Raw genomic sequence first — 24133 nt, forward strand, 5'->3', positions numbered from 1 at the left:
CATTTGCTGTGGGCCAAATCCAGTGCTACGTGTCTGACGTGTCTCGTTTAGTCCACAAGTCCTATAGGGTTTATTTTGTACATAAACTGAGGCTCAGTATATTTTAGTGATATCTCAAAAAATATGACCTGATAAGTGTCATGGCAGGGATTTTCATAGTGTATTACTTGGGGACACCTACAATCCCAAGAACCCCGGGATGGGATCTATTGGTCTAGCGCCTAGTCTTTATACGAGAGAAATCAGAACAGGGGGCATCTGGGGGGCTCGGCGGGTGAGCATCTGCCTTTAGCTCAGGGCGTGAGCACAGGGTCCTGGGATCCAGTCCCGCAGGAAGCCTGCTTCTCCTGCCTGTGTCTCTCACGAGTAAATAAATAAAATCACACACACACAAAAAAAATCAGAACATATGTCGTAAGTTGAATTGTGTCCCCCAAAAAGATAATGTTGAAATCCTAACCCCTGGCTCCTAATGCCACCTTATTTTGAAATAGTTTCTGCTGATGTAACCAAGTTAGGATGGGGTCATATGGGTGCTAATCTAATGACTGGTGTCCTTAGGGAAATTTGGACACAGCACAGAAGGAAGACTACGTGAAGTCACAGACACACAGGAGACGGCCGTGCGTGAAGTGGAGGCAGAGGTTAAAGAGGTCTGGCGGGAAGCCAAAGATGCTAAGGACGCCGGCCACCACCAGAAGCTGGAGGAGACAAGGACTGTCCTTCATAGGCTCTAGAGGGCAGGGTCCTGCCAACACCTGGATTTTTTGTTTTTTAAGATTTTATTTATTCATGAGACCCAGAGAGAGAGGTGGACACAGGCCGAGGGACAGGCAGGCTCCCTGCGGGGAGCCCGACGGGGGACTTGATCCCGGGACCCTGGGGTCACGACCCGGACCAAAGGCGGACGCTCCGCCGCTGAGCCCCCAGGGATCCCCGTGGCTAAGGGTTTTAAATGGAGGGTCCTTCTGCCCCCGAGTTGCTACCACGTTTCCCGCTTACGTCCAAGATGAAGCCTTCGCTCAAAGCTTCCTCGGCCCTCTCCTCCTTGGGCGCTGCGCGGTCCCCGAGGGCAGCCTGCGGGCTCCGGCTCAGGCCGTCCAGGCACGTCCAGGCACCGGGAGGCGCTTCTGGCCATAATGAAACTCGCCGTTCTCTCGCTTCTGGGCAAAGCGTCTGTTGCTTTTTAAAACTGATTATTTAATTCGGAGAGAGAGAGCCAGAGCGGGGGACGGCTCCTCCCGGCGCCCCGAGGCCCCGCCTGGCCCGACCCCCTGCGGCCCCATACACCAGGCTCCGCCACCGCCCGGAGAAAGCAGGCACACGCGGGGCGGAGGGGCGTGCGGACGAAGCCCGGTCACGTGGAAAGAGCAGCTTTAGAAGAAAAAGCAAAAACGGAAACCAACAACCAAACCGCAAGACGCAAGACACCGCTGTGCTCGTCCTCGGCCCCGAGGCGCGGCCGCGTGGGGCTCCGGCTCTGTCCGCAGCCCGCAGGGAACCAGCCGCAGCGGGCTTCGGGCCAGGCGCGGCCCTTCCACGCAGGGCGGCCCGGCACCTAGTCTCGGAGGACGTGAACACGGGCTCACGGCAACACCTGCTCCATGGATGTGCCTTTTCCCGGACAGCCTTGAAGTGTGGATGGGAGCGAGGCCAGTGGACCCGGCGCAAACCCCACAAGCGCGTCGGCAGGAGCCCGACGGCCACTTCTTCATGCCACGTCCTGGGACACGGCGAGGCCCGGCCGCCGCAGTAATCGGGAGGTACTTTTTGGGGTACTTGCTAAGAGGGCCAAGTGCCCGGCTATTAGGGTCTCTGCTGGGCCACCCTGGTGGCCGACCCTTCCCCCACGCTGGCCTCGGTGCTCCTTCAGACTGAGCAGACAGTCCACCGCGCGTGGCGGCTGACGCCGTCGCCTGTCGGCCCGAGGATGCCCGGGCCGCCGGGGCACAAGGTCACGGCCCCCAGCACCGCGCCCTGGCCTTCGGGTCTGGGTCCCACCCACCCCGTCCAAGGAGGTCCCCTCCAGCACGTCACTGTCCTCCCGGGGCTCTGGCCCTCTCGCGCGTGGTGGTCACCGGGCGGCGCTCCCAGAGCAGAGAGCGGGGGCACGTGCTGTCCTTGGCCGCGGTCTTGTGGCCCAGGCCCCCTGAGGGCCCGCCTCGGCCCGGGCCAGGCCCTGAGGTCACAGACACTAGGACACATTCTCCCCTTCCGCGCCCGCCACTGGCCCCGGGTGTACCGCTCAGAAGGATGAGGGGTCCCCGGGCCGCTTCCTTCCTTGTCCTTTACTCCCAGGGCGTCCCTGTGTGCATAAGGCAGAGCGCGGAACGTCTTGCTCCAGGGCCCGGGAGCAAGGCGCCAAGTGGCTGAGCTTTGAGAGCACGAAGCTGCCGGGGAGGTGGGGCTGCAGCCTGGGCCCGATCCAGGGGAAGCGCGGCCCGCACACTGCGCCCCGCCTGGCCTCACGCCGCAGAGGCCGTGAGCCCCGTGCAGCTCCGGGAGCCCTCGAGGCGCGTGCAGTGGCCCCGGGAGATGCAGGACGGCCCGCGGGGTCCGCACCGTCAGGGAGGACGCAGACCGCAGTCCGGAGGGCGTGCACCGTCCTGGGGCTGACGGGGCGGGGGCCCGTGGGGGAGGCCGGTTGCTACCGGTGCCCGGGTGCCCCGGCGGCGAAGCCCCCAGTCACCGTCACCCCTCACTGAGCACCTGCCGCGCGCCAGGCACCGTGCGGCCTCAGTCCATCTGGCCCTTGCAGGAGCCCTTTCCGTAGGTCAGCCCCGACGTGACGGCAGCACCCAGGCATTCCTAACCTGCCCGCCCAGGCGGTCAGTACACGCAGCACGGCCGTCATTTGGATTCAGGTCTGCGACATTCCTAAAGCTCACCCCTAAGCACGGGGGATCCTGACTCTCCTCTTCCCTCTCGAGGTCCACTGAGCTGGAAAAGAACATCAAAACGAACCCCTGCAATCATGCTCTGGTCCCCTTCCGTCGACTCAAGGCCAATGACCGGCACGTGGAAGAGACCTGAGCTCTCCCAACGCCTATTTTCCCAGATCTCAGATGCTTCCAAGATGCAAGAGACTTGCCTGCATGTCGCCTGTGAGCAACCTCGGGGCTCTGGGAATCCTGGAGTCCAGCTGCCAGGTGATGCCCGCAGGACGCTCAGCGTCATCCCAGTCTAACAGCAACTGAAGTGACGTACTTGGTGCCTGGGACGTTAAGGGTTCGGTGTCCTCCTCGTCAACCTGAGCCTTTGCCCGGGAATGCCTGCTGGCTCCACTGCAGGCCGAGTGCCCATCCGGTACAGCCACGGTGAGCCCGGAACAAGGTCGAGAACACGAGCCTGCCGAACCGCTTCCCAGCTTGGGCACCTTCTGCAACGGACCCCTGGCCTTTATGCTCAACTCCCGGTGAAGTACGTGGGGGGTGTGACGGGCAGTTCACCGACGTCACGGCTCCCCGCAGCGCCCGGGGGAAACGCGACACGGTCTGGAGTGTGCTCGAGAAACCGGACACCTGGGACCGTGCACGTGCAAGACGTGTGCTCAACATCAGGGAATACGTGTCACCCCCCGGCGGGTGCATTTCTTTCTCCCCAGAGAAACACCATACGGTGACGTTTGGCTTATGTCTCCCTGGGAAGGGTTTCGAATTCCTACCGTGGGCTATGCAAGAACCTTACAGAGTCAGCATATGTCACCCGAACTACCTCCCCACGCATTTTAATCTCAAAATGGCAAACACCACGTAGTCCATGTTAGCCGGAATTAAAGAAACTAAGCATTTGATGTTTGCCATTTCCCGAGGGCATGAGTGTGTGGGAATTATTCCGAACCCTGCTTCTACCAGCAAGTTTGAGAAAACAAACCACATTCAACACATTTCCATGTTCTTGTCACATAAGCACTTGTCACATAAGCACTTGTCCCGAGCTTTCCGTTTTCAGGCTGCGCTGTTTCATCTTTGTCTTTTCATATCTTGATCTTTCTGCTGCCACTCACAGCACTTTTTGGTGATCCTTTGCCTTGGGGAGTCTCATTGCACTTGGCGCCGTCTTCTCCACCACTGTCATGCAACCTGGGAAAGCTTTGCAGTGCGGGAAAATCTAGCCTACAAAAATTCAAGTGAAAGGAAAAATTTTAATGCATTCTCAGTTTAATAATTAAATAGGTCTTGTATTTAATTAAATACAAATCCTATTTTGCAATTTTCATTTCTCAGCACTATAAAGTTTGTTCCCAGATCTCCTCTTGGCTTCCACTTAGACGGTTTGGTTTCTTTGTCCAAGAGAAGGTCAAACAACATGTCTCCAGGCAGCTCCATCTGGGATTTTCAGTTTAATTCATCAAACTCCCACCACACCGGGGTTAAGACACACAGGGTGCTTGGTTTTCTTAATCACCTTCGTACTGCCTTCTCTTTCGCCGAGGTTATCTGGTCTGCGTGCTCACGGCTTCCTAAACTTTTTATAATGTCGTCAGTTGCTCTGGCTGCCGAGGCTGCCTATCGCCGACCAAACCAGATTTGCTCTCGAGACCCCACTTCCAAGGCATCATGCTTGGGTTCTCCGTCACATTGTCAGATTTTTATTTTCCATGTTTCAAGCATACTCGATACGGACTCAGGACGCCTGGAGGCCTGGCCATTCTCTACCGCCAGCCGTGCATGTGAACACATACGTGTCAGTTTGCTTATCCGACAGACACACAACGAGCAAGGGGAGCAGCAGGCTCTCGCTGAGCGGGGAGCCGGAGGTGCGGCTCGGTCCCAGGACCCCGGGGTCACCACCGGAGCCTGAGGCAGACGCTTAACCTGCTACGCCAGCCGGGCGCCCCGTGTGACGGTCTTGTCTGTATCATGAGCTGTACCTCTTGGACCCGTGTGCTCAATAGGGTAGCCAGCAGCCACATGTGGGTATTTAAATTTAAATTCATGAAAATTGTATTTCCTTGGTCATAGTAGGCATCTGCAAAGTGTTCAATAGTCACCAAGGCTGGTGGCTGCCTTCTTAGACAACACCAATGGACAAACTAGAGAAGGTCACTGCTCAAAGTCCTACTGGACGGTGCTGGTGGGAGATACGTGTATGTATGGGGTTCGTGAGCCTTTATAGAGACAAAGAGAATTTATGCTCTGAAGGGGCCTCCGTTGAAATGCTATGAGAGCCAGTGACTAGGACTTTAGGCAAGATGCTTAAACCGTTTTTTTTTTCTAAAGATTTTATTTGTTCATGAGATAGAGAGAGAGGCAGAGACACAGGCAGAGGGAAAGCAGGCTCCATGCAGGGAGCCTGATGTGGGACTCGATCCCAGGACCCCGGGGTCACACCCTGAGCCCAAGGCAGATGCTCAACCACTGAGCCCCCCAGGCGTCCCCTTAAACTTCTTTTGGCTTCAGTGTCCCCATCTCTACAAATGAAGATCATCATACTGACAACTGTGTAGGGCTGCTCTGGGAGCTCAGCACCGTGACGTAGAGAAAGTGATTAGGAGGCCACCGGGGCTCAGGGTGTGACCCCGGGGGCTTGGGATTGAGTCCCACGTCAGGCTCCCTGCATGGAGCCTGCTTCTCCCTCTGCCTGGGTCTCTGCCTCTCTCTGTGTCTGAAGGAAGGAAGGGAGGGAGGAAGGAGGGAGGGAGGGAGGAGGGAGGAAGGAGGGAGGGAGGGAGGAGGGAGGTGAGGAAGGAGGGAGGGAGGGAGGAGGGAGGTGAGGAAGGAGGGAGGTGAGGAGGGAGGGAGGGAGGAAGAAGGGAGGGAGGAGGGATGGAGGGAGGTGAGGAGGGAGGGAGGAGGGAGGGAGGTGAGGAGGGAGGGGAGGAGGGATGGAGGGAGGTGAGGAGGGAGGGAGGAGGGAGGGGAGGAGGGATGGAGGGAGGTGAGGAGGGAGGGAGGAGGAAGGACGGAGGGAGGGAGGAGGGATGGAGGAGAGGAAGGAGGGAGGGACTGAGGGACAGAGGGAGGGAGGAGGGAGGGGAGGAGGGAGGGAGGAGGGAGGAAGGACGGAGGGAGGGAGGAGGGAGGGGAGGAGGGAGGAGGGAGGGGAGGAGGGAGGGAGGAGGGAGGAGGGAGGGGAGGAGGGAGGGAGGAGGGAGGGGAGGAGGGAGGGGAGGAGGGAGGGAGGAGGGAGGGGAGGAGGAGGAGGGAGGGGAGGAGGGAGGAGGGAGGGGAGGAGGGAGGGGAGGAGGGAGGGAGGAGGGAGGGGAGGAGGGAGGAGGGAGGGGAGGAGGGAGGAGGGAGGGGAGGAGGGAGGGGAGGAGGGAGGGGAGGAGGGAGGGAGGAAGGAGGGAGGAAGGGAGGGGAGGAAGGAGGGAGGGGAGGAGGGACGGAGGAGGGAGGGAGCAGGGAGGGGAGGGCGGGCCGAGGCCGGTGCCCGCACACAGGCCCAGCAGGGTCACGGGGCAGGTACCGAGGCTCCCGCGCGCAGAGGGAAGCAGCCCAGGGCGGGAGAGGCCGCCCCTCCCCCCCGCCTTCCCCCCGTCCCCCCCGCGCGGAGGCGTGTGCGCGCCCGGCTGCCCCGCGAGGACCGACGCCCTGGCGCCCGGCCCCCCCGCGACCGCGGCCCCGAACGGCATCCGGGCGATGGCGGGGGCGCAGCGGGGGCACCCACGTCCCCGCGTCCCCTCCGCGGGCAGGTCGGGCGGAGCAGGCGGCCCGCGCCGCCGCCGCCGGTCCCCGCCGCACTGCGCATGCTCCATGCTCCCCCCCGCCCCCCCCGCCGGAAGTGCGGCCGCGTCCGCCGGGCGCCCGGGCGGAGGGACGCGCGGAGATGACGCAGGCGGCGCCGGAAGCCGCTCCCCCGTGAGGCTGCAGACCCGAGCGGCGGCCGCTGGTCCAGGTCCGTGTGCGAGGCGGGGCCGGGCCGGGCCGCGGAGGGCTGTCGGGCGCCCGCGCCGCCGCTGACCCGCCGCGCCGCCGGCCGTTGTCTGTCTCTCCCTGCAGGCGCCATGGCTGCGGAGCGGACCCGGCCGCTGCGAGGCTCCGGCGGCCCGAGCGCGCGTCGTCGCTGTGAGCCCGGCGCGAGGTCCCGGGCCCCGGGGCGCTCGCTCAGGTCAGTGCTGCGCGGCCCGCGACTGCGCGGGGCCCGGGGCGGGCGGGCGGGCGGCTCCTACCCGACGAGCTGCAGGCGCCGCGCGGGGGCTGCGGGCGGCCCGAGAACGAGCCGTGCGCTCCCGGGCCTCGGGCGCACCGGGGGCCGCCGCCGCCGCCGCCGCCTCGCGAACGCGCGGGAGACACGGGCGCCCGCGTGCCCCGACGCCGACCCGAGGGGCTCCCGCCCGGCGCCCCTGCGTACCCGGGCCGGGCCGCGGAGCCGAGGGACACGCGCGCGCCACCTTCCCCCGGGCGCCCGCGTCTGACGAGCGGGGGGGGGGGGTCCTGCTCGGGGCCGCGGCCGCGCCTGCGGGTCCCGGGGCGCTCGCTCCGCCTCCCGCCGCAGGCTCCCGCTCTGTTGACTCGGGCCCGGCCGCCGGTGAGGTCCTGTCTGTGCGGCGCTGCAGGCCCGGAGCCCCCGGCGGTGGGTGTCGGGACCGGGCCTCTCCCCGCCCCCTTCGGAGCCTCGCGGAGGCCGATCCCGGCGGAGGACGTTCGGGCCCCACGTCCGTCACTGCCCTCACTCGTGAAATCAAACCCCAGTGAGCGTGGGCCCTTCGGTTCTTCTTCCACGTGTTTTAAGCCGTTTTAAGGGAAGCTCCACGGTAAGGATCGTAGGGCTGGACGGGACGTCGGTGGTCCCGCCTGCCCCGGCCGTAGGGTGGCCCCAGCCCCCCAGGCAGGCCGCCTAGCGATGAAACGCAGAGATGCCGCTGGAGTTGCCGTAGACGAGGATGTCCTCGAATTGCCGATTTCCACGACTCTCAAAGTGAGGGGTCGCTTCCATTTCACACACGGAACTGAGGTTCACAAGCCGGTCCCGGGGACGCCCGCTCAGTGGCGAGCCCCGGGGCTCGGAGGTGGAGCGGCTGCCTCCGGGGCCCGTCCCGGGATGGAGTCCCACGTCGGGCTCCCTGCGTGGAGCCTGCTTCTCCCTGTGTCTCTCTGTCGCTCATGAATGAATAAATTAAAAGTCTTAACTAAAAAAAAAAAAAAAAGGAAATTGGTCAGAGATGCCCAGGATCCCACAGAAAGTGGCTGAATCTGTTAAAAGATTCGACTGACTCCGGAGCATGTTCATTTACCTCACTTCTGCCTGTGCCCTCGACTGTCCCAGCCCTGGGAATCTCACTCCATTCTGGGCGCAGCTCTTACACCACTGGAAAGCTCCGGTGGAATTGAAATCCCTGGGGCTGCCAGAACTCGACAAAGGGGTCACTTTAGACCTGTGACCTTAAGAAAGTTCCCTCCAAAGTCCCTTGATTTTTTTTTTTTTTTTAAGAAAAGTAAAAACTGGTGTTTTTTAATAGCACAGAGTGGGGGGAAAGTTACCAGGGGTTAAGAGAATATATGAACCTCAGACACGGCTGCGAGGTGCTCTGCCATTTTAAAGGTGCTCATTGGAAAGTGTGTCCCATCATCTTCCCGGTGTCACAAGTACATCAATTTGACAATCTGTAGGATATTTCTTAGTTTTTGTCAGTGGCGGGAACCTGATAATGTTTTCATGGATATTATAAATTTGCCCTGTAGTAATTCAAATAGTAATTTAGCCTACAGAGCATTCGGTGGTGGATGTGTGGGTACTTGTGTGTGTGTAGGTTGTGAGAGAGGAGGGCTCCCCTCCTCCATGGTTTTTCAATGCAAAAAGCATTGATTCTTGGGCAGATGTTTGGGTGTATGTTTTTAATTGGCCAGTATTAATTAGCCATTGAGACATTTTGTGAATGTCCACAGAAAAGGATTGCTTTGCCTTTTGCTGTGCATGATTTTTTTAAAGTAAAAAATTTCCAGAAATGTTACAGATAGAGTGTCACTTGGATTCAGAAGGAGGAGGCTTGTTAGCTCATGTTGTTGATAAAACTTTTGGTGAACTGATTATTTTTTGGCTGCCGTGTAAATCCTTAAGCTAATAAATGCTGCCTAGCCCAAGCCCTGAGGATTCCAGAGGATTATTTTAAAGTCCATTCGCTGTTCCAGAACCAAAACTATCAGATGATATAATTGGAAGATTTGGTTGCTTTTACTGTTTTATATCTGATGACATTCCTGCCAAATTTGATATTGGGAAATTAATGAAAATGATTTTAACTGATCTTACATGAACAAAGTTGGAAAATGAGATCTGGCTTTTGTTGTAGACCTGGTCTAGGTGACATATATGGGAAGGAATTTATTTTCCTCTTCCACATTAAGTTGGATTTTTTTTTTTTCAATTAGTATGAGAGTCTGTGGGAAATTAAGTGGTTAGAAGGAAAGTTTTTTTAATTATGGAAATGTTTAAACATATAATAAAGAGAATAAAAAAAATCCCCCGTGTACTGATCATCTAGCACTAACATCTATCAACATATAACCAACCTTGGGAAAGATGTTTTTTACTGATTTGGGGTTTTGTTTTGTTTTGTTTTGTTTTGTTTTCATTAGTCCCTCCTGTTAAAAGTGGGTTGACACCTTGACAACGTATGTAATGCTGTATATTTGTAAGGTTTTTTTGTTGTTGTTCCATTTGGTCCGGGAGCAATTTGTCATTCTCCTAAAGGAGAAGATGGTATAATCAGGTAGTCACAGTGCCTTCAGATTTTTATGCCCAGGCTGTGATTCTCCTGGTTATGGCTCTCATTAGAGAGACAGGTTGGTGCGGTTGGAAGAGTACTAAGGGTGAGAGCACTGACCTCCTGACCTCCAGGCCCTTCGGGTGCTACTTTAATCGCTCTGTTGACTAGAGGCAAATCACTTACCTGCTCTTTTAACATCCTCCTCTGCAAAAGTGCAGATGATGCTACCTGGTTTTTTTGGAAGCATCAGGATTACTAAATTGACTTATTTGCGCAGGCTTCCTTGGCCCTTACTGCTCTCTATGGCACATGGCTAAGAGTTGTCACCAGCTCACATGAAGCTTATAAAAACTATGTAAGGCCACGTAAGGCGTTTGGTGATTCATGTTCTAACAGGCAGTGCCATAAAAGAAGTAGAAGAACCAGAATACCTGAGCCATATAACTTATTACATCTGGTTATTTTTCTTCCCCAAACCGTTTTTGCCTGAACATCTATTGAAAAGCCTGTAGCCGGTTTTGTGATTTTGGTAACAGGTCAGGCTGTGCCTGGCATGATAACTAATGTTTCCAGTTAACTGCTCAGGAGACTTGCCTTCTGGTTGTTCCCTGCTGGTGCTTATTTTTGTGATTTTAGTACCCAAATAGAATGTATTAAGGAAATAGTGTTATGATGGTTTTGATGGGGTGGGGTGGGGAGAAGTATATTATGTGTAATAAAGTATTTTATAATGAATGGATATTTTGTGAATCTTTTACTGTGAAGATGCATGTTAGCATGTGCTAGACTTCAAAAGGAGCAAGTCACATACCCCTACATAAGTCTCACTGGCTTGTTTCAGAGGTCATGATTTATTAAAGTATGTTTTCTCAAATGTATATTCCTTTGTGTGCATGGAAGATTTTCAAATGCAGTGTATTAACTGTAAAGTTGTAATACCGAGTTTTTTACACTAATTTTCATTTGTTAGCAGTCTTGCTTGAACAGTCTTTTTGAGCAGAACTAATACAATATTTTGATGTGCCACAGGTAAATTTTTCCATAACCTTATGGAGAGAAAGGACTTTGAGACATGGCTTGATAACATTTCTGTTACATTTCTTTCTCTGACGGACTTGCAGAAAAATGAAACTCTGGATCACCTGATTAGTCTGAGTGGGGCAGTCCAGCTCAGGCATCTCTCCAATAACCTGGAGACTCTCCTCAAGCGGGACTTCCTCAAACTCCTTCCCCTGGAGCTCAGTTTTTATTTGTTAAAATGGCTCGATCCTCAGACTTTACTCACTTGCTGCCTCGTCTCTAAACAGTGGAATAAGGTGATAAGTGCCTGTACAGAGGTGTGGCAGACTGCGTGTAAAAATTTGGGCTGGCAGATAGATGATTCTGTTCAGGACGCTTTGCACTGGAAGAAGGTTTATTTGAAGGCTATTTTGAGAATGAAGCAACTGGAGGACCATGAAGCCTTTGAGACCTCATCATTAATTGGACACAGTGCCAGAGTGTATGCACTTTACTATAAAGATGGACTTCTCTGTACAGGTAAGAGACCCTGGAACTGTTCTGTTGTTTTGCATTTCATAGGGTATAACCTTAGAAATAGGACAAACCACTCCTTAGGCTTGAGGAGTATTAATTATATGAGATATCTATAGGGGCATTCCGCCCCCCCACACCCACCCCCCGCCCATTCCTGGGTGGTTTTACCTCTCTTTATTCTCTTTCCCTCTAGAAAATAAATCATTTTTATAAAACTTTATGAGAAGAAAGCTCCAGGTATTCTTCTAAATGTGATGTAAATCAGAAAGCTGTGACTATTTTTTTCAGTGTTTTTCCCCCTCAATGTACAGTTCTTCATGTTGGTTAAAATTTTTTTCTTCAGTAGTGTTTTTTGAGAAAAACCAGTGGAAAAATTGGTGTCTAGACCTAGCAAGTAGTTAGATCATCTTGGAAAAATTACTTAACCTTTCTGTGTTTGTTTCCTTGTCTATAAAATATGGGAAGAGAAGTATTTTTCTCTTGCTGTAAATTCCTGTGGTTCTAAGAGGAATTAGTAGACATTGGGGATAGAAACAAAGACATATCTTAACCCTAAGCAATTAAGTAGCTATATAACAAACATAATAATCGTATCTTCTAATTATAATAGGTATATGTTTCTGCATTTAATTAGTGCACATTTTGGGCAATACATTTTGAAAGGCATTGTAAGTACTTCTTAGGCAACATCTAGAATGGTTCCAGGCAGTTCTAATCAATGATCCCAATGCCTATTCACTTTCACTCTGTATAATATTTAGGGATACTTGGTGTTCTTTCTTCAAGATAATTTCTTTTTTTTTTTTTTTTTAATATTTATTTATGAGAGAGGAGAAGCACAAGCGAGAGGGGTTAAGGGAGAGGGAGAATCTGAAGCAGAGTCTATGCTGAGCGTGGAGCCTGACACAGGATTTGATCTCACAACCCTGAGACCACAACCTAAGCCGAAAACCAAGAGTCAGATGCTTAACCAGCCGTGCCATCAGATGCCCCCAAGAAAATTTCTTTTCTTTTTTTTTTTTTTTTAATTTTTATTTATTTATGTTAGTCACACAGAGAGAGAGAGAGGCAGAGACACAGGCGGAGGAAGAAGCAGGCTCCATGCACCGGGAGCCTGATGTGGGATTCGATCCTGGGTCTCCAGGATCGCGCCCTGGGCCAAAGGCAGGCGCCAAACTGCTGCGCTACCCAGGGATCCCCCAAGAAATTTCTAATAAACGTTTGAGTATTACCTAAAATACATAGTTGCCTTTTTTAATAGCGTATATTATTTCTTTGTATAAATATATCATTATTTACCCAATTCAATATTAATGCATATTCAGTTTTTTTGTTTTGATGAATATTTTGGTTCGCATTTTTTCTCCTAATTTATTTACTTAGAAGCCTCAAAGTAGAATCACAAATCCAGAAATATGAATGATTTTAAAGCACCTCTTACTGTCCTTTTCAGAGAGATTGATTTGGTGCCGTGGCCACAGCAAGTTTTAAATAACCTGCTTCTCCTTCAGAGCTCTGACAGACTCAATTTTAATATTTTTGAGAAGAATGATTTCTCAAGGATATGTATTTTTTCTCATGTGGTCATACAGTCTCTGAAATACCAGACACGTTGCCAATTTTATGAAATAAACATTAAATTTAAGCCATTTCATGGTTTTGTTTGTCATCCTAAAGTTACTCTATGCTTACATTAGTCCCTGTCCTATAGGCCAGATTATTAGAACAGCGTCATCATCCTTTTATAGTTTAATGTACTTTCCCAGTTGGGGCGATGGCTTTTCTGTGTCCTTTTTGTCTTAGGATCAATGGCAGGTAATTTTTAAAGACTAAGATAAAGTATTACCTTTGAGATTTGTGCTCATTTGCACTTAGGTAAATACTGGCAGTTGACTTATTTTCAGAACCACATTGAGCTTTTTTAAAAAAAAACTCTCATTAAACTTAGTTTTTTTTTTTTTTTTTTTAAGATTTTATTTATTTATTCATGAGACACAGAGAGAGAGAGGCAGAGATGTAGACAGAGGGAGAAGCAGGCTCCACTCAGGGAGCCCGATGCGGGACTCGACCCCGGGACCCCGGGGTCATGCCCTGGGCCGAAGGCAGGCTCTAAACCGCCGAGCCACCCAGGGATTCCCCCTAAACTTGACTTTTGAAATGCTGTACAACTTCAGTTACTTGGAGTAGAAGTGAATGGGACACATACACTGAATTCTTTAACTGCGTGGAAAGTTAATATCTGCAATAACTGCGAACCCAACTCTGCATTTTAAGGTTATTCTCTACGTGGGTCTATATTTTGTATGTTTTGTTCTGATTAAATTCATCAGGTTTGCATATTGAAAACTATGCTCTATCTACTGAAAATAATCCAAAGCATTAGTTTAATTTTCCTAGTAGCACATCCCTGTGACTGTAACCAATGAGAGAAGTATTTGCTACAAAAGTATTCATGTATTTGTTTCTTGCTCTTACTGAAGAGCTTGTGTTTTCTCTGTGGTTGAATTACGAAATTCTGAATTTGGCAATAAGCTTACAGTGACATCTTTAGGCCCTTGAACAAGCAATAAAATAATATTACCAAAAAGATTGATGCCTGATGCTAAAAATTAACATAGTATAGTGAATTAGGTAGTTATCCTTCTTAATTCTGACATGGTAAGAGAAGAACTTGTTCTGCTCTGTGCCATTCAGTAGGTGTTTATAAAATGACTTGTGTGAAAGACAATGTGAGTGCATACACGGATAAATTAGAACAGTTCTCTGCTCAGAGAACGTACACATTGGTATCAGGAAGGTAACCTGATTCAGTAAAAGTCTCCATGTAGTCAACACTTGCCCAGAACACCTGCCTTTCTGGAGAGTATAGCTGCTACTCCACTGTAGTGAATTATTGTCATGTGGGATTTAAGCTCAGAGTGGTCAGATCTTATGTTAAGAGAAGTCCCAAATCTAGATTTTTTTGCAATATTCTGATTTCTTATTTTTATTTTTTCAGTGTGCTGATTTTTAAGTATTATTTGCATTTTTAAAATATTGTGGTTGGGTCATATTCAGTCTGCAAGGTATCATATTGTGACCTTGGCTTATAGTTGAGTAAGAAAATAATATCTATAAAAGAGGTGCCTCCATTAGCAAAAATTGAGCAGTGTTTATGGTTGAATCTTGGAGAATGGGTAGATTTTCGAGAGATGAGAATAAGCGCTTTCCAGTAGGAAGGTCATCATTAGCAAAGGTGTGGAAAAAAGGGCTAAACGTGGAGCACATAGGAAAGTAAAGAAAATTCAATTTAGCTGAACTCAGGATATAAGTAGAGACCCTATTAGAAGAGAGTCTTAGAATCTTCTTTTTTTTTTTTTTTTTTTTTAAGATTTTATTTATTTATTCATGAGAGATACAGAGGGAGTCAGAGATACAGGCAGAGGGAGAAGCAGGCTCCCCATGGGGAGCCTGATGCAGGATCACACCCTGAGCCAAAGGCAGATGCTCAACCAGAGCCACCCAGGTGTCCCAAGAAATTCTTAGAATATAAGCTGAAGAATTGGCTTGAGGTGTATTATAAAAACCTTACATATTGGGAGTGTGAGTTTGGACAGTTTTCTGTAAGCAGTAAGAAAAAAACGATTAACTGAGCCTTAATAGAGAAAACTACCGTAAAACAAAACAAAACAAAACAAAACAAAACAAAACAAAACAAAAGAAAAAAACAATGGAAGGGCAGCAAAAGGGCTAGGATCAGGTTCCAAGTAGACCAGTGTTTCTTATTTCTGTCAAACTCAGGTCCTCTTTTTATTACATATTTTACAATATTCTCTTACTGTGAAGTAAAATCCATAGAAATAACTTACCTGCATATACAAATATTTCAGAAAATCAATATAATACCTAAACTCTGATCAGAGGAGAAATAAAAAGATAGTAACTTGGGGATCCCTGGGTGGCGCAGCGGTTTGGCGCCTGCCTTTGGCCCAGGGCGCGATCCTGGAGACCCGGGATCGAATCCCACGTCAGGCTCCTGGTGCATGGAGCCTGCTTCTCCCTCCGCCTGTGTCTCTGCCTCTCTCTCTCTCTCTCTCTCTGTGACTATCATAAATAAATAAAAAATTAAAAAAAAAAACATTAAAAAAAAATGTTTAGAACATTTAAAAAAAAAAAAGATAGTAACTTAAAATACTACACATTGAACATGTACTCAAGCACAGCGGAGCCAGAAGACAGAAGTGTAATCAGATGTTGGCACCTGTGTGTGTACTGTTGTCACGAACACATCACACACAAATGCCAGATGTTGTACCATCAGTGATGGAACCTCAAGTGGTGAAAAACTCTTAGCAGAGTCCCCAACAGAGCAAAGTACATTTTCCCTCAATCTACCTGGTACACTCAGGAAATTTAGAATAAACTCCATGCTTTGTAAAATAGGCCCGAGGCTCAGACAACTAAGCATAAGCTCTTCACTGGGGATATAGAGCAGACTCTTTAAGAGGCCGTGCAGGATACGAGACCGTTCTTTCTGTGCACTACCCCGAGCATTGCAGGATGTCTGGTGTTTCTAGCCTTGCCCAGTAGAGGCTAGTAATGCCCTCTTGTCCCCATATTATTGTGACAATTGAAATCACCCCTACAAATTTCTAAAGTGTTCCTTCAGGAGATGATACTAATTCTATTTGAGACCCTCTGACATACACAAATCCAGAGTTTCTAAAAGTATTAAGCTGTTACAGTTTAGGTAAAAGTAAATAGATCAAGATTTAGGACAGCAAGGGCAGAGATTTTTTTAAAGGAGCAGTTAAATGGAAGAGGAGCTATTGAAATGGAATTGACAGGATTCAGCAATGGATTGAGTATGTGGCAAGGAAAGGATCGATTTCAAAAATGACTGAGATTTCTAGCTATATATACACCTGAGAAGTTAGTCGTACTAGCAACAAGAATAGGAAATGAAGGAATGAATTTTATAGGGTAGAGGGAGTTCAATTTGGGATGAACTTAATGCAGTTGGATATGAGTGGAGGTTAGCACAGGTGTCTGGAAGTGTAACATCTGAGCTTTGGGGAGTAGCAGAGAGCTAGAGCAAAAGGTTAAGGGGTTAGTCACACCACAGCTATGGCTGGAACAGTGAAGTTTTACAAGGAGATGGAAAGGAAGAAGAATAGAGCTTAGGATGGGTACTTGAAGAGCGTACTTAGAGGGTAAGAGGTAAAGACGCAGAGTGATGAAGACTTTGAAGAAAGACATTGAAAATTGCCTGTATCAAAGAGGGAGCGGCAAATGTTCGTTTGGTCGTCAGAGTCAGATAGATGCCTGCGAGAGGCAGCTGAGACCTGAGATCTGATTCTACCAGTTAAATTATTTAAACTTCGCTTGATTCTATACTTTACTTCATTTAAGTTGTAACTCTATTTTCTGCTTACCTTTTTGTTATATACCCATCCTTGTCAATACTTATATCAAAGTATTGTTTTCATCCTCTTTCCTGAATTGAGAGGTCTTGTTTTTTCTTTCATAAAGTGAAAAATAGTCTCCATTTATTTAGTCCCCTTTCATCTCTGGGCTGCATCATTAATGACCTGCTGCTAGTCAGCGCAGCAAACGGGAGTCCACGGGGAAAGTTGAAATAAAGCTAAACAGGAGTGGAGACTAATGGCCCCTGGAGGCTGGCAGTGAAGAGTAGACTAGCACCACTATAGAATGGAACTGAAATCAACCTAATTGTTTTCTGATGTTTCTTTAGGGTGTAAACCTGAATCTTTTTTTTTTTTTTTTTTTTTTTTTTTTACTATTTTTAACAATATTTTCCTATATAAACCACTTTAATTAGGATCATTTCCCTTTATTTTGTTTTTATCAAATTGTGGTAAAGTACACACAAGATTGAAGAGCCAATTGTGTCACTTCCTAGAACACCTAAATAATTACTTTTAAGTGTGTAGTTCAGATTATCTAGACATACCATCCAGTATAGTAGCCATAGGCAACATAAGGCTTTTGAACTCTTTGAGATGTGACTAGTCCAAACTGAGATGTGAAATGGGAAATACTCAATGGATTTTAAAGACTTAGAATATAAAATAATTCATTAATATTTTTTTATATTAATGACATGTTGAAATTATAATATTTTTGATATATTGAGCTAATGAGATTAGAATAATTTTTTTTACTTTTTAAAGTAAATAGTAAATTATATTTTCGATTTTCAGTTATATATGTAATTACTTCTGTAGTTTGTATTATGTTTCTATTGGGCAGAGCTGTTTCCAAAGATTTAATTTTAAATAATCTCTACACCTAACATAGGGCTTGAACTCACAACCCCAAGATCAAGAGTCACATGCTTTACCAAGCCAGCCCAGTGCCATTCCCCAGATGATTCTGATGTCTCATATGACCATTGAGAATCACCAACCAAGTCCCGTCCCTTGTTTTATCAAGAAGAAACTGAGTCTCTAAATAGAGTGACAACAAACACAGTCTTCATTTGTGTGTTCTAGTGTTGGTCCAGGTTGAACTTAATCTTCTGCCCTTTTCGTAAGTGGTAGTTAATTTGTCTGAAACAATGGCTTTTCACCAGCTCTGAAAGGTAGAATTGTGGCCGGCTTCATATAGTCATTTCATCTTTTCCCAAACTGGTCATTTGGTGCTTTCCTGCATACTGTGTCTTTGTCATAGTGACTTATTTTTTGTATTCTCTATACATCTGTATCAATTCTTATTATACTTTATTATAAAGGTAAGTTGCATGACTGATTTAATCTTTAGATTTTTAAACATGATTAAAGCTAATCCTGAATTATCAGCACAATCAGTATAATATTTTTGTCAGACACAGAAATAAAACCCACGTTTTCTGCAGAATCTTTTTTTTTTTTTTTTTTTAAATTTATGATAGTCACAGAGAGAGAGAGAGCCAGAGACACAGGCAGAGGGAGAAGCAGGCTCCATGCACTGGGAGCCGGACGCGGGATACGATCCCGGGTCTCCAGGATCTTGCCCTGGGCCAAAGGCAGGCGCCAAACCGCTGCGCCACCCAGGGATCCCTTTCTGCAGAATCTTAAGCGGCTTCACAAACTCATTGTTGAGTGTTGTCAATATCTGGGAGTAATTTATCCATGGTTTTCTTAGAGGTTCACATTTTGGAACGGCTCAAGGAATTAGCAATTAGCCTTTGGAGAAGTTAATCCAAGACCTGAGGCTTATCTTTGACTTACCTTAGTGTAGAATACATTCCAGCAGACAGTTTTACTATTCAGCATTCTTTATTTGCTCAAGATTGGTGGGTCATGGATAGGCAGGTAAATGTACACGTGCAGTCAAAGGTAAATACCCATCATTTCAAGCTCAAATCAGAAAGCTCATGATAATCAAAGATTATGAAATTTTACAAGTGGAAGCACCAAGGGATGTTTTAGTCTAGTACTCTTCTATAGCCTGCAAAGTTCAGGGAAAGGGACTAAACCAGAAAGGTTGCATTCAGTCCCTGTGCTGTTAACACCATTTGGTGACCCTGAATAGGTTGTGTTAACCTGTCCATGCTTTGTTTTTCTCAGCTATGAAGTGGGAATGAGGGGACCATGAAGTTCTCCTTGAAGAATACCATGGTTCAGGGATTGACTTTCCTTCTTTAGTGTTTGTTTTCTTACTAACCTCCCTGTTTTTCTCTTGAAGGGTCAGATGACTTGTCTGCAAAACTGTGGGATGTGAGCACAGGGCAGTGCGTGTATGGCATCCAGACCCACACTTGTGCAGCAGTGAAATTTGATGAGCAGAAGCTTGTGACAGGCTCCTTTGACAACACTGTGGCCTGCTGGGAATGGAGTTCCGGAGCCAGGACCCAGCACTTCCGGGGGCACACAGGGGCGGGTGGGTTGCCCTTCTTCAAGGGTTTCTGCATTTATTTTAATCGCATTCTTTAAAACCAGGAGCCAAGAATGTGACTCCTTTTTTGTATTCTTGTTTTTTAACTTAACCTGCCTTTCCCTCTTTTTTCTTTTCTTTTTCTTTTTTAAATAAATATTTTACTTATTCTTGAGAGACACAGAGAGAGAGAGAGAGAGGCAGAGACACAGGCAGAGGGAGAGGCAGGCTCCATGCAGGGAGCCTGATGAGGGACTCCATCCCAGGTCCCCGGGATCACGCCCTGGGCCGAAGGCGGCACTAAACTGCTGAGCCACCTGGGCTGCCCTCCCTCTTTTTTCTTAGTCACAGCAGTTCATCCCTTTATTTAAGGTACTCCTATTTGGAATTTTTTCCTGAATTTCACTTTCCCTTGGAGCATTTCAAAACTCTTCTGTACACCCTTATGCTGGGAGGGGGCAGTTCTCCTTACCTGTTTCATTTATGCCCTGTTGAAGAGTCAGTCCATTTTGCTTTTGTCAGATTCCATACCTCCAAATTCAGCAAGTCCTTCACTTGTAAACGCAGTCTACTTTGTAGAATCAGGGCTGAAAATCCTTTGGAGTGACAGGAGTGCTCAGATTGTGTGATCTACACATATTACATTGAATTGGAGCTTGGTTGACAATTGATTAAACCAGTGCTTAGATAATTTTCTGCTATGCAGAATATTTGAATATAGCCTTGTGACCTGAGCTGCTACCTCTGCTGCATTATATTTTGGTGCCTTGTACAGAAATCACATTGAGCCTCTTGTGCAGCAGGTCCCTTCTTCCTTTTCCCTATTTACTCACTGCCTCAGCCCCAGAGGGTCACAGTCTGTGATCTTAAGCATCACGTTTTATGAGCCATCTTGGATTCCCCTCTACTATAGGTTTCCCGATAACCTGTATTTTGTCATAACACTCATTGTACAAATAAATGTGATAACCACACTGGCTGTATGCATGCCAGGAGGACAGGGATCCTGCCTGTCTTGTTCACCCTTAGGTCCTGAGTTCCTTGTATTGTGTCTGGTCCTCAGTAATACTGTGAAGTGAACCTAGATGTTTTACTGCTGAAAACCATTTTTCCCCCATTTTGTTTGTCATCTTACACATTTTTCCTCAGTATATTTGTTACCACTTATTTGTTATAGACATTAATATTGGAAAGTATATGATTTAGCATGGTACTTACATATCGAGTGTACTGTTCCATGTCAAGATGTACATGGACTTCTAGGTGATTTTATACCTGACCAACTTCAAGAGCTCTGCTCTAAAAAGTTTTCCTCCTGCTGTTCCCTGGACATTGCTATGGCTTTTCCTAATTCCGTGCCTTTGCTGTTCCCTCTACCTGCAATATGCTCTTTCTTTTCTTGATAAACTCTACTCATCCTTCAGGGCCCATCTCCAATATCGCATCTTCCCTGAAGTCCTCCCTGATACCCCTGGGCAGAGTTAGTCATTCTCCTTGGTGTTTCCCTAGCAAGAGGTAAACATTTAATTTTTTTGGACTCCTCCTTCTCCCTTCACTTAGACTGAGTTCCTTAAGGAAAAGCCCAGTGTCTTCATCCCTGGGTCCCCAGTGTTCCTTTAGAGTTTGGCAACATCTAAAAACAAATGTTTGAGCACTTGCTGTGCTCAGGTACTGTTAAGTGCCAGAGGTACACCCATGAAGACATTCAGATAGTTGGAGAGAATGGCTTAGTCTGACCTTTGAGATACTTGTGTGAGTTCTGTTTTTCTCTTACCCTGGCTTTTCTTGATTATGGGTAGTATTCTTGACATTTTGTCTCATTGTGATAAAACAGTGCAAATCTGAGTAGGGCCACCCATGTTATGTTTTCCCTGCATGAGCTGGATTAGTTTTGTGTAGTGTCAGGCAGGCAGGCCTGAGTGGAAATGCCATGATCTCCAGCACTAGTTTTACCTCTCACTCTGAAGCTAGCACAAGTACAAGAGATGATATTATTCTAGGGATGTTCCATACTTATAATAATAACAAGAATTTTGAAATGGATATATATTTTTTATCATAAAATTTTTAGCTGAGTAGCACCACTCTTACAGTATACCTTTGAGAAATTATACAGTTGGTCAGTTAGGGAGAATGCACGTGATTGAACTCTATTATACAAGACCCTCACAGGAGCGTGTTTTAACTTTGTGTATGTTGTATACACTAGTGTTTAGCGTTGACTACAATGATGAACTGGATATCTTGGTGAGTGGCTCTGCAGACTTCACTGTGAAAGTATGGGCTTTATCTGCTGGGACGTGCCTGAACACACTCACCGGGCACACGGAATGGGTCACCAAGGTAGGAAGACCTCCAGAAGAAATCTTGACATCAGGCTTTGTAGGGGTGAGGGAACTGGGGGTTGGGTGGACGATGCTAGGTGCTGCCTTGTAAGTAGTAGGGGAGCCGTAAGATGCAACAGGTGTACCCACAGTGCCTGATGGCCTAAAAGACACTTGGTAAAGAGTTAACAATGAATGACTTACGGATGTGGAAAGATGCCCACAATATATTCGGTGGGTAGAGGGAGCAAATAAAGCAAGTCATAGACAAAAAACTGCATTGTGGAGTATAATAGCAGTTTCTGAATAAATGTGTTTATGTACCAAAATGGTAAAGTTGGTTATTACTTATGAAATTGTAGGTGCATTTTCCCCTTTAGAATAAGCATATTTCTTTTTTTAATCAGGAAAGCAATTTTTATCTTGAAAAAATGATAATTGCAAGAAATGAGACAAAGGAAAACGTATGGGATCTGTAAAAGAATATTATGGTGTTTTGTCATTTTTCAACAAAAAGTGGCTCTGAGACCTGAATGTGATAGTACTTACGGGAGTGTCCGGCAGAAACCCTTTTCCTCTCTGTGCGTGCGGGGTGGAAGATACAGCCGTGAGCAGAACAGACCCAGGCTTGACCCAGATGTTAGCTCTGTGGGAGAAATAGATATTAAACAGTAATTTCACAAGTAAACGTACAAGTACAAATGGTGGTAGGTGCTCTGAAGGCAAAGTGCAGTGTTCTGTGAGAAAGTCTAGACGGTGTCTGATTCTTTCAGGGAGAGCTGCTTGAGAAGAGACAGAACAGGAAGAAGAAACTGGAGCTAGCTGGGTAAAGAGCAGTGGAGTGTTTCAGAGTGCGCAGTATGTGCCCAGGCCCTAGGGCGGGAGAGATCCTAGGACATTTGATGGCCTCGAGGCCAGTGGAGCTGCGCTGTGGTTGGCAGTGTGAGGCAGGTGGCCATATGTAGCCCTTCCTTGGCCGTGTTAAGGATTTTGGAGGTCGTATGTGTAGTGGGAAGCAGTTGAGTGTTCTGAGCAAGGAGCTGTGTGATTTATATTTTTAAAAAACGGCTGGAAAATGGATTGGAGCTGGGCACAAATGGACCTAGGGAGGCCAGGTAGGCTTTTGCAGTAATCTAAGCAAAAGATACCTGTGGCTTGGACCCAGGTGGCAGTGAGGAAAGAGCAGAGCATGCCTGAAGGATATCTCTTTAAGGGAAAGCCACCTGAAGTTACCGACTCCTGGGGAACAAAGGAGGAGGAATCAGGTTTTAGGTCAGGTAGGTGAATATGCTTTTCTGGAATAGGCAGACCTACAAGGACAGCAGTTTGTGAGAAGAACAAGAACACTGAACTGTACGCTTGAAAGGGTTGAATAGTGCATTTTATGTCAGGTATGTTTTACCACAGCTCTGTAGGGGTCACATTTGAATATTTAAATGGAAAAGTTACATAAGAAAATCTGACGTGTTAAAAACATTGGACTTGTGGCCAGGACACCGACTGTGATGTCTTAGACGAGTCCTCTCTTCAGGGCCTGAGTTGGATCTGTTAAATGTTCCTGTGAATTCTGAATGAGATGATGGGACAGGAGCCAGCGGCGTACCTACGTGTCGTAGGTCTGTCAGTTTCAGTTGAATCTGCAACCCAGACTAAGAAGAAGTGAGCCTGGCCTCCCTCTCACTTTGTGCAGACTTACTACAAAAATAACTAGTCCCTAAATGTTTATAGACTATCCCAAGTGCTTTTATTTATTACATCATCATCATCATAAGGTTGCAGAGTCAATATTTGGCAGATTCTTGTCCCAAGTCCAGTGTTTTTTCCTTTATAATGAACATGCTCAGGAAAGCAGATCGTTGTATCTGCGTCTGGGTCTACGGGCTGTTTTCTTTCCTGTCCCTCACATTTTCTATAAAGTCATGTTTTACAGTTTTTAAAATCATTCCTAATGTTTGCTTTGAAACAAAAGTGGAAATTAAATGCTACCAACATGAGACAGATCCTGCTGACAATATAGAGACTCTGGTTGTACTACCTAGAGGCTAATGTCATAGAGTTACAGCTTAAGTCTTCTAGCATACCATCTCACTTCAGGCTCTTCTTCATATTTTAATTTAAAAAAGCAATATAGAAATAGCTTTTTTTTTTTAAGGCTTTATTCATTTATTTATGAGAGACACAGAGAGGCAGAGACACAGGCAAAGGGAGAAGCAGACTTCCTGTAGGCAACCCAATGCAGGACTCGATCCCAGGACCCTGGGGTCATGACATGAGCCAAAGACAGATGCCCCACCACTGAGCTCCCCAGGTGCCCTAGAAATAGTTTCAAAAGGATCTTTCTATAACATGGATTTTAACATGGATTGCTTATATTTCTAGGTGGTTTTGCAAAAGTGTAAAGTCAAGTCCCTTTTGCACAGCCCTGGAGACTACATACTCTTAAGTGCAGACAAATATGAGATCAAGGTGAGGTTTTCTTCTCCATTACTTTGCCTCATCAAAGAAAAACTGGCAAATACAAGAAAATTAAAATGGTGTTACACAGGGGGAATATTTCAAGGGAAGCAAGAATGCCCATAGTATAAGCCATCTTAAACTCCTTGGGAAGAGAATTATTCGTTATTTCTACATACGAGTCAGTTTCTAGCCCTGATTTGTAAATGAAAGAAAGATCCACAAAAATGTATCTTAAGACCTGTGTCTCATACCCTATCTATCTATTTAGATTTTATTTATCTATTCATGAGAGATACAGAGAGAGAGA

At 47.4% G+C, this 24133-nt stretch overlaps 1 protein-coding gene across 2 annotated transcripts in view; it reads left to right on the forward strand.

Annotated features, from left to right (window-relative positions):
* Window positions 1-6724: 6724 nt before the first annotated feature.
* FBXW2 (F-box and WD repeat domain containing 2) overlaps window positions 6725-24133 on the forward strand; it is a 28414-nt gene continuing 11005 nt past the window's right edge. The window contains exons 1-6 of one of the 2 annotated variants that reach the window (XM_041763679.1): window positions 6725-6840; window positions 6945-7053; window positions 10682-11191; window positions 18857-19051; window positions 21255-21388; window positions 23749-23835. In XM_041763679.1, coding sequence (XP_041619613.1) covers window positions 10702-11191; window positions 18857-19051; window positions 21255-21388; window positions 23749-23835 — 906 coding nt within the window. In that variant the 5' untranslated portion in view covers window positions 6725-6840; window positions 6945-7053; window positions 10682-10701. The other variant, XM_041763680.1, reaches the window with a different exon arrangement.

Source organism: Vulpes lagopus, chromosome 7 (assembly GCF_018345385.1).
Source record: "Vulpes lagopus strain Blue_001 chromosome 7, ASM1834538v1, whole genome shotgun sequence".
NCBI lineage: Eukaryota > Metazoa > Chordata > Mammalia > Carnivora > Canidae > Vulpes > Vulpes lagopus.